The sequence below is a fragment of the Struthio camelus genome, chromosome 14 (genome assembly GCF_040807025.1).
Source record: "Struthio camelus isolate bStrCam1 chromosome 14, bStrCam1.hap1, whole genome shotgun sequence".
NCBI lineage: Eukaryota > Metazoa > Chordata > Aves > Struthioniformes > Struthionidae > Struthio > Struthio camelus.
The window spans coordinates 22,772,746-22,790,334 of record NC_090955.1 but is presented as its reverse complement, the minus strand read 5'-3'; the positions used below and the strand labels follow the sequence as shown (position 1 = coordinate 22,790,334).

Here is a 17,589-nt window from a genome sequence, read left to right as displayed (position 1 = left end):
GGACTGTTTAAAGTCTCTCAGAATAAGCTCTTTGTTTCAAGTGCAAGACTTCTCCAAAATGCAGAGGTCTGCGCTATACAGAGATGATCGTGGACGCGTTAGTTCTGGCATCGCTTCTGTAAAATTACTGCTAGGAGAAAAGCAGTTGTAAACCTGGCAGCTGACATAAGTCTATGTAGATCGTTAACCTGAAGCATGAAAACAGCAAGCAACTGTGCTGCGAGTTAGTGCTTGCCGGTGCTTTGCGTTCTCTTGCGCTGCTGCAGGTGCCTGGTGCCGGCTCGGTTTGAAGCCTCTGTCGCGGCTCGGCTACGAACCCCACTGCACGCGGTGGGGCTGTGAAGAAGTGCTTCTGTGGCTTTGTTCCGATAGCGTCAGACATCGCCCCTGCATTGACTTTGTCCTGTTAATTGGTATCCAAAGGAGAGCAGTTGCCTCCTGCCAAACTCCACTGGAATCCGTAGTACTCTTTAAATTGAAGCTAATTTACAAATGCAGATATGTTCTGCTGTTGTCTGCCATTCAGTGACCTGCTCTTCTGTTACTGTCTTTTGCGCTCTTCAGATATCCTTGTTTTTTCCTTCCTCCTGTGCTGAGCACAGCAGTTCTGTGCTTTGCAGACTTCTGGACTCGCAAGTTCTCGGATAAAGTGAATAATTGGATTCTACTCTGAATACTGCAGCGAACGTGTGCTCAGTTATTCTGCTCGTACAGATTCCTTGACTTAAAATGCTGCTAACCTTGGCCATCTTATAAAAATCAGATATCTGAGGCTTAACGTGTGCAAATTGATTGATTACTTTGGTAGTTGGTCAGGTGTGTGTGAAGTTCTGCCACGGTGGAGTGGCGAGAGCTTTGAGCCTTGGGTCTTCTGCAGTGAGCAGCTTGCATGGAACGGCCTAGAAATATATAGGAGAGCATATAATGACAGTCAACTCAGTCTTTTATTTTGTGCTAGAAAGCTGAAGCTGTAGATCTGAGTATCTTTCCCCTCTTGCCTGGGAAGCAATCATTTAGCCTTACCTGTGGGCTACTTTCAGTATTAGTCACGTGTTTTGTGCTGTCCCCTAGTGACAGCCATATATTCCCAAAGAAAAGCTGTTAGGAAAGCCTATGGAGGGGAAGATGCCATTTTCTACAGTGAGTTTGTTGCATACTGTGGTCTATGAACTGTATCATCCAGCGGTGTCAGTACCGTGGATGCTTTGGATAACATTTAAAGTTGCGGCCCCTGGCACAAGAATGTGGCACATACGTACGACTGTGTGAGACTCTTGGGTGAGTGGGTTTTTCTTTCATGTTTCTAGTACCCATGCTGTGAAGAGGAGTTTGGAAAATATAAAATCTGAGGGTTTGGCAGTTGGAGTCTGAAAGGTGGATTTATCACTCCTCAAAAGTTGTGATTCAAAAATCCAGAATTTTTTTTTAAGGTGCATGGTGTATGATTTTTGAATGCTGAGCACTGTCAGCAGTGGGGATATTTTTATCCTAACGGTCTCTCTCAGTACTGTTTGCTGTACTCTGTGTGTTTAAACCTCCTTTTCTACTTCTGACCTTTCCGTACGGTGGCTTAGGAGCAAGCTTTCTTCTGGTCCCTAACTGAAGGCTGCACTTACAAATCTGAACGGTCTCACCACTTTCAAAAGATGAACAGGAGCTTTAGGACATGCTAATTCTAAAGGGAAGAGAGAACGAGGGAAAAGCTGAAGCCATAAAACTTAGTTGGTTTCTCTCTGTCTTAATGCCACAGATACTGCAAAGCTGGGTAGCTTAAACTCCATGAAAAGTGTGGGAAAGGGCAACCCAGTGGCAGCTTAGCATGCTAATTGTGGGCCATTTACCTGACAGAGAGGAGCTTTTTAAATTTTGCCTTTAGACTGCTGCTGTCAGAAGAGAAGCATCTTGTAAAGCTGTAGTAAATAAAGCTTGATACTACTTTTTTTTAAACCCATCCCTTAAATTTATTCCCAGGGGCCAGCCACCTGCGTAGCCTTCTCAAGAACGGGAGACTCGTTTGCTTCTGGAGGCTCTGATGAGCAGGTACGTGACAATCGTTTAAAAAATGATGACCGGTGTTAAACGTAGAGGTTTTTCTGAGGAAACATGCAAGCTGAATTAGTTGAGGGTAAGGTACATGCAACTTGATATACAGGCCTTGTTTCTTACATGCTTTTCTGAGGCATCTGCTTCTGGCTGTTGATGGGCCCTAGGCTAGAGAGGGATAAAAATGGCTGTGTTGAGTCAGCCTGAAGATCTGTATAGCCCAGGATTGTCTCTGCCATCTGCCCCTGGCTAATTCTGAGGGAAAAGCATAAGGAAGAGGCAAGTGTGTAGAACTTCCTGTGAATACTCTTCCATGCTCTACTGATGTACAATGCAGAGTCCTTGTATTTCGTAGTTCTCAGTGTTCTCCTCCTCCCACAAGTCGGTCTTGTCAATCTCATTTGATATTAAGCCATCTCCAGTGCAGATGGTTTCATGTCTGATTGGGCACGCGCATAAGCTGCAAGTCTTCTGATTAATGGTAGCCTGCCGCAAAACGGTGCGAACGCTGCAGTTGCCCAGTGCTTTGGGTCAAAACTGGACTCCTCTCTGCTGAGCTCCATGTGTGCGCTGGGATTGAAAACCTGAGTATCTCATACTGCCGGTGCCCTTTGTGTGGAAGTCTTTTTTGTGTGGATGAAGCAGTTGTGTGGGTGTCTCTTCCTTATGCTTTCGGTTCTGGTTTGTAATCCAGATTCACGTTTCTTTAAAAAAGCTGCTGGATTTTATTTTCTGTTGTCAGCAGGGTGAAGCAAAAGCATGCCCGATATGTCTGAACCATCCTGAAGTGACTTGCTCTGTTCTTCGTAGCTGGTGACAGTTTCACGAGCTGTTACTTTATAATTCCTTTTTTTTTTTTTTTATAGACCTGCTAAGAAGGATGGCATAGCTTGCCATCCTTGTCTCTTCAAGGCCCCTTTTTTATTTTAGCTTTTAAAACGGACCCTTTCAAAGGAGAGAGAGAGACAGAAGCACCTAGTTTTTTGTCTTATAAAATTATATTGGGGTCACTGTGTTAAGGTTTGCTCCCGAAATGCTTATCCAACACAAGAAATAAATGTGCCTTTCGCTACTGTTTCGTTCCCCCTCAAGAGCTGTGGTGATGCTGGAAGTGGCAGTTATATAGCAATTCATTGTTACTTGTATTTTCAATAGGAAAGAACTGCTTTGGAATACAAAATTTTATATCCAGCTCTGATGTCCGAAAAGCTGACTTTTGATTCCTCGCTTAAGAGGATGTCTTAGCCTACTTCTCTCCATTGTCTAAAGGACGTTCCTTTAAAAAGTTTTTGTTTTATCAGCTCCTCCTTTTTCTTTCCGTGGGTTGGCATCTCTATATATGAGGCAATGTTCACTGCAAACGAGAGTAACGTTTTCCCTTAAAATGTCTCCTGCTACTGTTAAAATGAGACAGTGGACAGTAAAGCTTCTCCCAGAAAGATCCTTTGTAAAAAGCGATGTTTATGGCATTGCCCACATACTAACTTTTCTGGAAGCCAGTTCAGCTACAGCTTGAAGTTACATACCTTTCTGAAAGTGTATATTGGGAAGACTGGCTGTAACGTTCCTGTTCTTAGCTCTCTTGTTGGAATTGCCTCCCTCCTGTTAGGTTTGTATCTGAAAATGCAGACGATGCTCCCTTTCATGCATGGAGCAAAAACTTTAATGTGCGGTATATGTATGTATTAAAAATAGCATTAGTCTGAGGTTGCTAGCTTTGTACTTTAAGAAGCCTTTTCATTTGAAGGGACCTCGCTGAACACTAGCTTTCTGGACCCAAGAGAAGTAATGATGATGATCAAGAAAACCTCTTCAGGTCGGGGAAAGTTATTTGTGAAGGAGTTTAAATATGTAGTGTTTATGGCCCATTGGAAAAGACGTTTAATGAGCTGTTAACTGGCCTTTTGTAGGCGTCCCTTGAAACCAGGAAGAGTCATTTGCACGCTATGCTGCAAATATGTGCTATTAGCATGGGTGGCCCTGCTGAAGGTATAGACAGACTTCGATGCCAGTTAGTGGTATCGGTATGCAGCCGTTTTTGTCATGTCCTCGCTGAACTGTGTTGCGTTTCTCTTAATCCCCGTGTTACTGTGTAGCAGTGGCTGTCTTTGTAGTAGCACCTTTCTCACTGTGAAGACACGATCTGTACAGCAGAAGAGCATCGTCTTTTCTTCTGTGGAATGGCCTAACTGGATGAACGTGCAAGTGCACAAGAAAATTCCCTGTACGTTTCACAGAAAGGGGAGTCAAAAACTTGTGTCTGAAGCATAAACGTTGATATTTCTTACAACTGAAACTACTCAGATTCATAAATGTCTTTCAGACTTAAGAAACAGTTGATGCATACTCTTTTTTTAGACTTTTAGTTTTTCATGGCCAAGGATTTTGCTCCATAGATTTGCTCTTGATATGTTGAAGTGGTTGATATATTGGAAGGGGCCCAGTTCTAACTCTTCATCTCTTCTAAAATAGATACTTATTGCATTATGGAGAGAAAGTGCCTATATGTAGGATTTACTTTTGGTAGCTAGTTGGCAAAACAGCTTAACATCTCTAGAACTAGTCTCAAAGTACTAATCTCTCCTTTCTCTGAGAATGAATCTCTTCGGGGGGGGGGGGGAACCCCAAGCACTAGCCGTTTGGTGTGTGGCTGATAAGTGCTATAATGGAGGACACAATATTTTAATATACTCGTGGTTTAATGGTATATTCCGCATGTTGCTTAGTGCCATGATGTTCCTGACCAAAGGAATGGTGGAAGAGGTCATTTACCCACTGAGAACTCAGTTATGCTACATCTGTGTTCAGTAACATATTTACAAGTAAGAATCTTTAGTTTAGTTCCTGAGCCATGGTTGCCCAGAGAGGTTGTGGAGTCTCCATTTTTGGACAGACTCAAAAGCTGTCTGGACACAGTCCTTGACAGCCTGCCTAGGTGACCCTACCTGAGCAGGGGGGGGGTTGGACTAGATGATATCCGAAGGTCCCCTCCAACCTCAACCTTTCTGTGGTTCGATCAATGGCAAACCTGTCTTTGGTAAGCTTTTTGTGTGCGTCGGCTGTCTCTTCTCTGCTGTGGTGACAAAATTGACCTTTAAGTAAAGACGGACTGAAAGTTTTGATACAGTTCACTTAGTAACTTGCCTTTCTTCTGCAGGTAATGGTATGGAAGACTAACTTTGATGCAGCAGATTATGGTGATGTGCTGAAAACACAGAAGTCTGGCGCTAGTGTGGATGGGACCCATCACAATCTGGTAGGTCAGCATAACTTCATCGGTGCTGACTGTAGACACTTCAACTTCCATAGCTTATTTTCTGCTACAGTAGTGCAAGAATTTACTTATCCAGAGTTCCTTGCCTGAAAGCTTTCTTTAACTTACAAAACGTGTAAGTATTTCAGGCAGTCAAACTATAGAGCCCTCTTATTCTTTGGTATTAATTTGAGCTGTATGAAGTCTGTTACTAATGAATCTACTATTATGTCTGTTTTTCTATAAAGTAAATTGCGATTGAAGAAAAGTATGTGTAATGATGTGTTAGAAAAAGGAGAATGCATGTAGTGCGTTTATATGCATTTTTCACTGCATTCAAGAATTTGTGGTAGGTTTGGACAGTATTATACCTGAGGGAGTCGGGGAAGCCCAGATATCAGTAACAACTGAAGTCAATTTTGAAATGAATCCTTTAGGCTGCTGTCAGTCTTGAAAACAGATGTTGTTCAAATTTTTTTTTTTGTTAACAGCTAACAGAGACAAGACGTCTGTGCAGAGACTTAACATAAGTTAGAAATAGGTGGCATAGGTACAAGAGCTTTGTTCTAAAATATTTGGAGGCATCGGTATCTGTACACACACCTTCCCTGAATCGTGTGTGGAAAGACTATTCCTAGTGGATGAATACAGCAGCTGAATAAATCAGTGTGATGCACTGGTATGAGTGGAGTATTGATGTTGGACATCGTGACTATTACAAAAGTAACTCTTTAAGGTTATTGACTCTAGGAGTTAAAATTTTTGCACGTAGTGGTGCTTCACATAAGTTCTTATTTTGTGTCGTATCACTCTTTGGACTCTCTTAATGTTTGAGTATACCTGTAGGATTATAGAATATGTTGTTACAGCAGCTGTGTTTTGGTACATCTGCTTCAATATGTATTGCAAGCTAAAAATTAGCTTGTGAACTAGTAGGTGTAGGCATCTGTGGTATGCCTTAGTTGAAAGGTGAGCCTTTAAGTAACATCTGTTGCTTTGTGACAGTATCCATAATCTTATCAGCTTAGCTCTTCTTTAGTGGGCTATGTTCTCTCTCAAATATAGTAGTGTTTTTATTTTCACAGGACGTCAGTCTGTTGCTGGAGGTGCTAGAATAGCTGTAGTGTTTGGTAACAGACAGGATGCTAGTCCAACTTGTTACAGCTGTGAACCTGATGCCTTACAACGTGGAGTGCTCTGTCAAGAGAAGCCATAAAGGCAGAGAATGCAAATGCGGGGTGAGAAGGAGCGAAAACTAGAAAGCGATCATAAAGAGAGGGAAGAGGTAAAAGTCTGTATTGGTCCTTGGCTAGATTTGGCTAAGACTGACGCCTCCCTTTTCCTCTTCTCCTGTGTCCTAACCCTAAAGTTATGCAGGCCATGAAACCAGTGACCTCTTTGTTTATTAGCCCGTTGAGCTGGACTAACTTTTGACTCTATCTGCTTTAATTTCAGATATTCTGCATAGTATAATTCTGGGCTGCAATGTAGCAGAGACAGAGAAAGCCTTTATGGAAGAAATACCATTTTCAGTAGGTAGTATTCCTAGCAATAGCATAAATAGCGTTGACAAGGTATCCTCTATAATATTACAGTAAGATTACCCCACTCTGTACTGCCGTTATTACCAGAACGTGTTATTTAGTGGTAATTGAAGGAAGGGAAAGAAATGTCTTCTCTTCTAAAATTCAGTTAGTTCTGGCATCTCTAGCAGCAGGTGGTAAGGTAAGGTATTGAAGGTAGCGGCTGAACCAAACCCTTGAATAATGACTTCCCACCCCGAACATCTGTCCCTCCACTGACGTTCCCCTGTGGAGAAGGGCTTACTTGGCAAACTTCCAGCGGATGCTGATGGGACCAACTGTTTGTATTTGTGTACTCCTGAGAAGCAAGTCCATGTCGTGTATTGTTGATTGACGAGGATTTGCTGTACTTGTGCTGTGAGCCTGCGGGAAGCTGGGAACTGCAAATTCTGAGAGGCATAATAAGTTGGGTTGGACTAGGTGCTGTGTTTTTACAGACGGCAGAGTGAATCCGTGTTGAAGCATGCCGAAGAGACGTACTTTGATCTGGGGACCTAAATTGCTTCGAAGTCGTGTTTGAACTGACACCCGAACGCCACCTTTGGCTTGGGCCTGCAGCAAGGGAGCTGCTGTTCCCAGTGGTAGTACCTGACTAAAAAGCGTGGGAAAGTTCTTGTGTTACATGTAACTTCTGGAAGATCAAACTGAGAGTGATAGTCGATGGGATTCTTCCTTCTCATATTTATTCCTGGGGCAAATGCGGTGTTATGTTTTGGTCTGAGCAGTACAAATGGTGCTTCCAGGAGATCTGCCAGTTTAGCTATGAGCATGAATAGAGACCTGTAAATTAAACCGCTGCCTGCCTTCTGCAGTAAAACTGGCCCTGGATAAATAGCAGTGGTGGAGGTAGTAGTAATGGCGAGCTCTATGGGTGCTAGCTGGCACAACTAGGTCAGATCGTTTGTTGAAGCAATTCAACAGTGTGACCTCTTTTTCTGTGCGGTTCTTCTCGCCTTTTACGCAGCGGTTAGGAACATTATGGTTTTGCCGTGGAAGTGTGATGCGGCTCTGTTCTGCTATAAAGAAATGGGCTTTTAATTCTTGTCTCTTAGGCTACGCAATCTGATCTGTGCTGCCAAAACCCAGATAGTATAGTGTTAATTTTGGGTGTGTGTGGGGGGGGGTGTTAGCCACACTGTGGCTGTCTACTACAAGACCGATCATATAGCATGCAAAAGTGGACCTATACAGTCTCTGCTAATGGCTGACTAAATGAGAATGTGGAAATGCAAAGTAAGACAGTCCTTGATATCCTTGCGTTTTAGTTTACGAAGAATGCAACATTCAATCAACTGTGTTAATATAAAGCTAGAAGGGGAAGATGCAGAATGAACAGTGTAGTCTAAGAGCTTGTATTTAATCCCAGGGGTTAAGTTTAGCTTTAGCATTTATATGATATATTCTTAATTGTTGAAAAGAAGCTAATAACTCTGAAAACGGCTTGGCTTATTATTTTAAGGAATGTGCATATAAATCAAACATGGAAACTTTGACTCCATAATAAAGTGTCCATTCATGGCAGTCCAATTTTTTTCTTTCAAGCAAAGTTCTTTGGTTTTTATCTTTTAGACATGTGTTATGTTAGGCTCCTTTTAACAAACACTGTCACTGCTGCAGCTTACAGTAAGACTTATTTCACTATATAATAGTCTTCAAAAGGGCTTCACTTTATTTTAAGCAAAATGTTTATTTTTAAAAATGAAATACTTATGCAGGTGGATTTTGTGTAGTTGAGGTCAGCTTTATTTCTCCTGCTTCTCTCCCGTCAAAATTAAACTGAAAACTGTAACCTGTGGTTTTGGATTCATACTGAGGTCACCCTTTCCTTCAATGAAAAGGGAAGCTGGTTCATCTCTTCCTCCGCTGCCGTGTTGCTGTGCCAAGAATCTGCTTCTTAAATAAGACTGAGATTTTGCAGACGTGCTTTTAAATGCAGCTATGCCCCAAAGTCGTGTCAATCATTACTCCTTTTCAGTGGTCTTTACATATGTGGACATTACTCTTGACACATCTTGAATCATTATTCACCTTTACTGAAGTCAAAGAGAATCCATGTTCAAGGAGAGCTTATGCTGTGATGTAGCGCTGTGTGTGGTTCCCCCACCTTCTTAAGCATTGGGAAAGCATGAATACTCATTAAAACAGTGGCTGTGTAAACACGCTCCGTTTTGTATCCAGTTTCTCGGGGGGAGAGTCAGTCTAACGTGCAAGCACCAAGAAAGAGCAACTCAACGCAGACATGAAAATTAGCTTGTCGTTGAGATGGGTAGGAAGAAAAAAAAGAGTCCGAAGTAATGAGTCAGGTAAAAGGGGCATGAAGTACCGTCAAGGTTGGTGAGCTTGAAAACAGACTTGCTCTCAAATGATTTTCATTTCAATAGCTAGATGAAGATTGCAGCTTTTGGAAGATGATAGTTTCTCAGGCAGTTGGTTGAAGTTAATTATGACCCAGGGTATTGGGCTTGTTCGCAGCAATAGGTGTGAGCTTGAAAGTTACTCTGCCCACCTGCTTGCTTTTTCTGTAAATATGAGGTGTGGGAGATTCCTTAGTCCCTGCACATGGCAGTTTTTTACTTTCAAGGCAGGATGCAAGTGAAGGAGGAGGCCATGAGGAGCAGGAATTACACACATGACTGTGGTATAGTAGACGTAGAGAGGAAAGTGATGGGGAATACTAAAAGCTGCCAGCGGTAAATTTGAAGTATATTTTAGTGTAGATGCCAGAATTCAGAGATTCTGAACGCTAGATCAGAATGACGGTGGTTCAGAAATGAATGCTGTCTTATAAATTATCGACTAATAGTTGCTGCTACTAAGTATTGAGAAAGTGCCTTGCAAGCCCAAGCTAGGGGCAAGCACCCTCCATATATGCTCCCTAAAGCTCATAGGAAGAGATGATGTCTTGCAGTCCTGTATCTTGATCCTATTGGCCGTTAGGTGTTTGCTTTGATCTAGATGCTAAGGAGTCAGAATAAATTCATGCTTTAAGCTGAAATACTGAGTGGTGAGGACCTAAAGAAAGTTGGGATGTAAGGCATGGATTTTGCATGTGTTTTCATATACGTGGAGTCATATGCCTGTCCTTGAGCTCAGTAATTCTGTGTGAACATAAGGGTCTGTGTGAAGTGTTCTCTAGGATTAGAGCAAAGAACCTATCAAACCCAAGAACGTTTACTTGGGATGTATAGTCTTTAATCCTACAATGTAATCTTTCCAGAGAGTAGATAACCGTGTTTTGTTTTGGTTTTTTTCTCTCAAATATAAGGAGAGTTTTCTACATCCATTTACAACTGGCCTGAGTGTATAAGAACACTCATTTCATTATGTGATAGATTTGCTGCTATCTTTAATGGAGTGGAGGGCCTTCACATCTCCAAAAGACAGTGAAAGACGCAGTTTGCAAGTGTTGCATGTGCTTTGTTTGGTTATCTCAAACTAAGTGGATCCTGGTGAGAGAGGTAATAGGTAGGGCAGAAAATAACCTTCAAGGAGATGATGGTGAAGTGTGTGTCTTGTCACTTTGGTTGTGGATTCTGCAGCCGTGCAACTTAGACATACTGTGTACGTGGATGCAATATTGGTTTCCCTGAGAGAAGGGTTGTATGGGCAAATTTTTGGTTTTGGAAGTAAGCTGTAGGATTAGTTTAAACGGTACAGCCAGCAAGTGTGTTAGTTACCCTAGTTCAGAATAACGCTGCTTAGCGTCCAGCTGCTGGTGGGACTCTGAGAGGCCCACTCACCTGAGTGGATATGCAGAGAGCCACAAAAGCAGGTAATCCCTTGGTATGACACTTTGGGAAACTGAACTCACACGAGCAGATGTGCAGAGTTCTCCTCTGTGTTTCCACTACCGAGAAGTCTTTCTGCTCTTTTAAAATTCAAGAACGCAAGTGTGTTAAATATCTGTTGCTCTTTTCAAGATAAGTGGTACTCAATTGCAGAGTTACCAAATGTGAGAACTAATGGCGTGGCAGACCTGTTTATCCGCAACGTGAACAAAGTGAAACCTTGGAAGAGCAGTGCTTCAGCAGATGGGGCTTTTAAAGGACAGGTAATTAGCTCATGACTTCCCAAATGCGTCTTGGTTTAGACGGGCGTGCAAGCCTCTTTCTATAGTTATAAGGGCTTCAGCTTTTCTTCAGAAGGTTGTGGACGATGCTTATTTCTTCGGTGTCTGCTTTTTCCAAAATAATGTTGTGTGGTAAGGTTGGAGACTTAATTCTTTGTGTAGCCAATGAAACTTTCTGGGGAGACTGTCGCTTCAGCATGGTTCTCCCTGTTTAGTTTGACTGGGAAGTCCTTCCTGAGCAAACCAGAGCCTGAATGATTATCAACTATAATGAATTTCTTCTTGAAGAACGGAGTGGTGTGCCCTTGTGTTTGCTGTCTCAGTAAGCACGCTTTTGTGTAACTTCAATATTGTTTATATTCTCTGGGAGCTAATTTTTTCGTTGAAAAGAAATTACTGTAAAAATATGCGTTCTCACAACCATGGTAGTTCATGAATTAACTGTTGTTAAAGCAAAATATGCAAAGAAGTGACCATCAAGTTCTCTTATGTCTATAACTGAACTTCCATATCCAAATTTACCTGTCGTCTTTGCTCCATCTATTTTCTGACCTTGAGTGCCTCTTGTGCTTAGCGAGTGGTCTCTGTGCTGACTGTAGCAGTTCCTTCTGTTAGCCAGTCATTCTTTACATAAATAAATTCTTCTGGAATTACTCATATGCCAGATGTGCTTTTTCATTTTTGACCTTTTGTCTTCCAAATCAGTATCTCCAGTTTTGGTTTCCATTAATACTTATAAATGCTTTTATACTTTTTTTTTTCTTTACTTTCTGTGAAATCCCCTCTTGGGAAAGCAGTTTCATGCAGTTAAGCACCCCTCATGCTATTAAGAACTGAAGAGCTGCAGCCTGTGCCAATGACTGTGAATGTGCTGTAGTTTGCCTCTCCTCCCCCTCCTTTTACTTTATTTTTTTTAAGAGTTGGAAGGGAGGAATCCGATATTCAACAGCAGGGAATCCAGCCTTCGGCCCTCCAGTTAAATGTGGTCTGCAAAACGATTTTTTCTTCTTTTTTTTTTTCTTCCTTCCCTGATCTGCTTCTTGTCACTTTTATTTCCCTGGGGTCTCTTGGGAGGATGCATTCCCGCTCCAGGCGGCTTTGTAGATAGCAAGTCTTGATCGTCTTGGAATAGTACGTAGGTTATTCACTTAGGAGAACACTTGTGGTAAGTGCTCAAGATGTCCGTGTTTCCACTGCTTTCGAGCTTGCTCTGCTGTCCGAGCAGAAGCTTTACAGGGGTTGGCAGGACTCTTACTAGAACTGATGAGAAGATGCTGGCGAGTGACAGGAGCTGCCTGAAAACCTCTGCCTCAAATCGTTTGCAAGTTGTGCAGTTGCAGACAGTTACTCATAGCTGCCTCATTTTTACTCTGCTTTTCATTGAAGCCTATTGTAGCGTGCGACCTTGCCACGTTTTTAGAAAAGGAGTGGTTGGAGAACACAGAAGAAAAGGCTTGTACTTCCCCCCCCCCCGCCTTTGGGGAGCGAACAAGGGTCGTCTTTCCTTTGACCTGTGCCTGAAGAGGCTGTATTTGTAAACTGTTTGAGATCCAGAATGATGACTTTTCATTATTCAAGCCCATTTTTACCCAAAGCAGCTAGTAGCTCTTTCCGTGCAGGAAGTATGCTCCTGTGATGTCTTCCTTTCCTCTCACTGGGAGCTAGAGCTTTATGGCGGGATAAACTCTAACCCCCAAAAGGTACTGGCCGCTTGGTTGCCTAAGGATCTATCTTGGTGAGAAATCATGGCAAGTCAAGAATGTGTACTTGATCTCTTAATGTCTGGATCAACATTTGGAAAAATAATCCTTCTTCCCACCGCAGACTAGTATAATTAGTAGGAACTATGGTTAACGTGGGCCAGAAAGAGTACACTGCCCAAGGACTAGTTCACTTATAAATACACATATTCTTGTTGAGAACGGAGATACAGGCTTGATCTTATACTGTATATTTACAGGCCTATCTGATATTTCTTGCCAAATTTTGTCTGATCCCCTTCATCCTGGTACAGATGACCTATTTTTGACCCAGCACATGGAACACGAAGGTTTCAATGCTATATGAGGTTGCTGCGCAGTCCCCCTCAGGGGTGGCCGCCCACCAGGGGATAACCTCTCAGTTTTGCTGTTAAAGACTTGGTCAGGTGAGCCCTGCATTGCACCTCTGACTCACTGGAGAGTAAAGCCTAGCAACAGTACCAGGCTCCTTCATAGGAGGAAGCCTGAATGTATCTGAGCAGAACTGGATAACTGTATCAGTTCACTCTGCTCTTTGGAGTTTTGCTGCAGGTCTCTGACTTTCTGCGTTTTAATTTGATTGGAAACTGCATCAGAGCCGTATGAATGTTCTTCTCTCGCTCCATGAAATCAGTCTCCCTCATGAGCAGATAAGAGCAGAGCTTCTTCCTGGAAGATATTAATTGTTAGCCCATTAATAGTGTATGTTACAGCTTTTTTTCTTTGTTGGATAGAACTGAATTTTTCACAAGCTAATGGGGTTTGTCCCTATGCTGCTGCTCTTTCCCTGAAACTCTTGAGTTTGCTTCTCTCTTGATACAGTCAACGGAGGTGAGGGGGGATGTGCAGGATAAATGATTTTATATTTTGACGTTTCTTATGTCTCACTGCAGCCTGATTATCAGAGTTTTTCCATTTGTCTTAACAAACAGCTTAGGAGAGATGCAAAGGCGGGATCCAAGCTTTGTCAGCTTGGCTTTCAAAGGTTTTTTGCATGACTTGCAACGCGTTTGTCGATTGGAAGATGCAAGCAGCCGCACTGTTACCTCTGTCTTCTGCGGTGTTCTGGTTTGACGAGATTTTTGCAGAAATAAGAGGATCAGATTTTCACTTTTCTCTTCCTAGCAGTGAGCAGGCTTGTTCTTTGGTTAACAGTTGATGCTTGTAGTGCGTTAAGGTTCTTGAACAAATAAGGCAAGTCAAGACAAGGCATTACGGGTCAGAATAAAAATTGCCTTTGAGTTTAGCACCACTTCGGGCTAACTGATGTAAATTCACCCGCTTATGTTGCTGCTGTTTGTGGCTTGTTCTAACAGTTGTGTCATAATTCAGAGAAGAGACAGAGGCGAGATTTTTATTTGTTTCCAAGCTGCTATTCTGTGTCAGCCTCGAGAGGTAGATGAAGACGGCTCAGACCTTAACGGTTTATGAGACTCTTAATTTTTTCTGCTAAAATCTAAACGTGAAATGAGTGAAATAACAAATGAGCATATTGTTGTTTTTGTGTGTGTTTGTGTGTATGAATACATATAAAATATTTTTCTTTATATTCTTTATATATACATGAGTGTGTATATATATATTTATACGTATTACCTCAATCCAAAGAGATGAATGATTCTGACGAGCAAAATGACATAGAAGCTGTTCACACTTCATGGGGCCACTGTGTGCGTTTTGCTTTTTGCTATGGAAACTGTTACTTTTGGTGTAAAAGAGCCTGTAGTTAGCCGAAGACTGAAGATAAATGCTTCCTTTGCTTCTGCATTTGGCAGCTTTTTCTTTGGGAACTTTCCCCAAAAGCTGTCTTAAACAGGGCCAGAAAACAGGGTTGAAGTAAGCAAGCTTGATGTTTGTTCAGTGAAAGTTCTTTCTAAGGCTCTTGTGTTTATGTTTTTGTTCCCATACTGTCTTGTTTCCGTACGAAACCACTCTTTCAGTCTTGATTTTTGGTGACTTTATTCTCCAGGAGCAATATGTCAGGATGGCCAGCTGAGCATCGCATGTACAACCACGCTTAAATACTCCATCTTAAATTCCAAAAAAACCTCTTTGCGTTCCCTAACAAGATGCTAGGGATGATAGGAGGGGGGGCATTGGTCAAGGCAGGCAAAATGTCCAGGAAAGGTAGGAAAAGACAAATGTGAAATATTGAAGGTGAATCCTGCCATTAGCTTTTCCTTCTCGATAAGCACAGAAGTGCTTTATTTTATAAAGCAGCTGGTAGTTGTTTTAAGTTTTACCCGTCCTTAAAGTTTTCTTTTTAACCAGGCTTTCACTGTCTGGCATCACTGTTTCACATCTTTGCTCATTACAGAAATGCCGTTGGTGTTTTTATAAACGCAATCCATGCAAAGTTTTCCTGTACCCGTTCTCTGTTTGCGGAGGGTTTTTTAGCCATTTCAAAGGTGATTCAAATGGGAAAGGATTTGAATATTCTGTTAGTTAGTTCCCGTTATTTTAGCCTCGTTCCACACTGAGACAGTGAATTGCAGTAATAACTCGCTGTTTGGAAGCTCTGGCTCTGTTAGAGGTACGTTGCCTTCTGCCAGGGTTGCGATCTTCCCCTCGTCCTGCTTTGCCGGAGCTTAGCTGTGACTCCTCTTCCTTCAAGTGCCGGATATCCTCCTGCTTGGAAATGAATGCAGAGATCTACTTTCTTCAACTTTGGCATGGAATAAAGAATACATAGCCCAGAAGATGCCAAGCTTAATCTCAGCTGGCACGCAGACGCCACTGATAACGATGGTATAGCGATGCTCGGGACGCGCCATCTGAAGCACACGGAGAGCAGGTAGCTTGATTGCTTTTGGCAGGGTGCATAGATCTTTGTTACCTTAAGTTACCTCAAAGAGCGTGATGGTAATTATTGTCTTATTTTAAAAGTGACGTTTATCAAAGATAGAGGTAAGTTAGAAAACCAACAGTAAACTAGAAGAGGAAGGTAAAATGAAATGGGGAAATGGAGAACAGCTGTCTGAAAGAAGGCTTGTTTGAAGGGAAAAGGAGTGGAGTGAGAATCTGCTCTTGGCCTAAAAATATGGAATAGTGTCGCTTTCAGAGATGGGAGTCTAGTGTTTTCGTAAGCAAATAAAAAAGACTGCACTTGGATTGGATTTTGTGTTATGAATTGGCTGGTTTCATGCATGTTTGAATACCGTAACCGGCCAGTAGTTGTCACCACTATTTATTTCCTGGCACCCTCGTCAGTAGAGCTGGATTGTATGATGATTCTTCATTTCAAATACACAAACATTGTACCATCTGCCTGCCTTTGCCAGTGCTCCACTTAGATGCTGTTGTGCCGATGTCTTGGGATTTAAAGGGATTTGAGATGTACCTATTAACCCTACTTCTTTTGAGGGTGATTACAGAATTAGTGTTTATTAGCCTAGGAAAAAACATAGCCGTTACTATTGGTGTGCCAAGCGTGAATGTTTTAACTTGATATTTTTACTGGCGCCAGCGGGGAAGAGGATTCTGTCTAAAACATTTCTGGCCTCTTGCGTATCTGACCCAGCTTACCTCTCGCTGTTGAGTAGAAGAATACGTGAAAGTAAAAGGGCGGTAAGCTCTTTTTGCCTCACCACTTCTCTTTTCTTCCATTATCAAAGTGGGTGCTAGGCTAAGAGGTGAGCGGAGATGAGCTGTGCGTCTGTGACTTGTGTCACAAAAGTAATTTAATTTGTACCTTAACTCTAGCTGCTACTATAGGCTGGTCTGGAGAGTAGATGTACAACAGTGCCAGTCTTGGAGGTGTGACTGGTCCAGAACTTGCAGCGCCAGCGCTACGCTGACGAGGAAGCTCTCCCAATCTAGGGAAATGTGTCCGTGTTCGCTCCGTGGCATCTTGTACTTAGCAGGGAGAAATGAGGTTGCCTCTCGCTTGTTAATGGGTCCTCTGACGTAGCACGGTGTACTCCAGCTGACTGTCCCGCCGAGTTCACCTTGAAGCTAATGTGCTTCCACTGGATGTCACTGTTGCACTCTGTGAATACAGCTAAAATATCGTTTTACCTGGGGTGAAAATGCCTCCTTGAAACAGAAAAAAATTAATGATATTTCTCCCTCGTTTGGATTAGCAGAATTGGGGGTCCAAATAAACAGCGTCCGCTCCCTTCCCCCCCGCCTCTCTCCTGTGTTTTGTTTTAGCGAAGCCAATGAATTCAGTTGCCCTTGCTGTGAATAATGCATTGAATTTATACGTTGCTTGAAGGCAATACCGTCTTTCTAGATTTTTTTTTTTAAATTAATTCTTGGTGGCATATGCTACCCTCTTAGTGGGGAGGAGGGGTGGGGAAACGACATACACTGCAGAGCTCGATTGAGGTGGCTGGAGGTAAAGCTGAAAGGGGAACCCTGACCTCAGTTCCCCTCTGCCGGGGGGGAAGAGCAAAGAGAAGGGAAAAGGAGCAATGTTTCGTCTAGATCTAGTTATAGGAATGCTACTTTTTATTAGTAGGCGTAAAATTTTCGGGTAGGTGGGAATCCTGGCAGCGTATCTCCAAAATATCAGCATTTAGAAAGCTAAATGGCATTTTTTTTCCTCGTCGTCCATCGGAGTTTTATTACTGATGTATACGTATTCTGTAGTTAATGTTTTACCCCCAGATCAGTGTGATGACAGCTGGCTCAAACGCTGCTTGGCTCGAGCCGTTTTCATCAGAGGCTTCAGAAACGGACCTCTGCAACGAAGGCGGCTGAGTTTCCCCCTTCCCCCAAGTAGTTGCACTGTGCTGTCTTCAAGTGGTTGCTATAAATAAATCACTTCTGTTTTCCCCTTGTCACTAAGAGCTGTACTGTATTCTAAAGCTGCTCATCCATTCTTCCCTTAACGTTCAGCTGCGTCTCGCTGTACTTCCAGCGCTTAATAAGCAGATGTTGTAAGAAGGTATTTAATGA

The 17,589-nt window shown here is 42.5% G+C and overlaps 1 protein-coding gene across 17 annotated transcripts in view; it reads left to right on the top strand.

Moving 5' to 3' along the window:
* POC1A (POC1 centriolar protein A) overlaps positions 1-17,589 on the top strand; it is a 179,363-nt gene that overhangs the window by 74,211 nt on the left and 87,563 nt on the right. For all 17 annotated transcript variants that reach the window (XR_011144061.1, XR_011144062.1, XR_011144067.1 and 14 more), the window contains 2 exons: positions 1,972-2,040; positions 5,201-5,299. Coding sequence is in view for 8 of the 17 variants with exons in the window: in XM_068960405.1 (XP_068816506.1) it covers positions 1,972-2,040; positions 5,201-5,299 (168 nt within the window). In the remaining 9 variants the exon portion in view is untranslated. The remainder of the gene's footprint in view (positions 1-1,971; positions 2,041-5,200; positions 5,300-17,589) is intronic.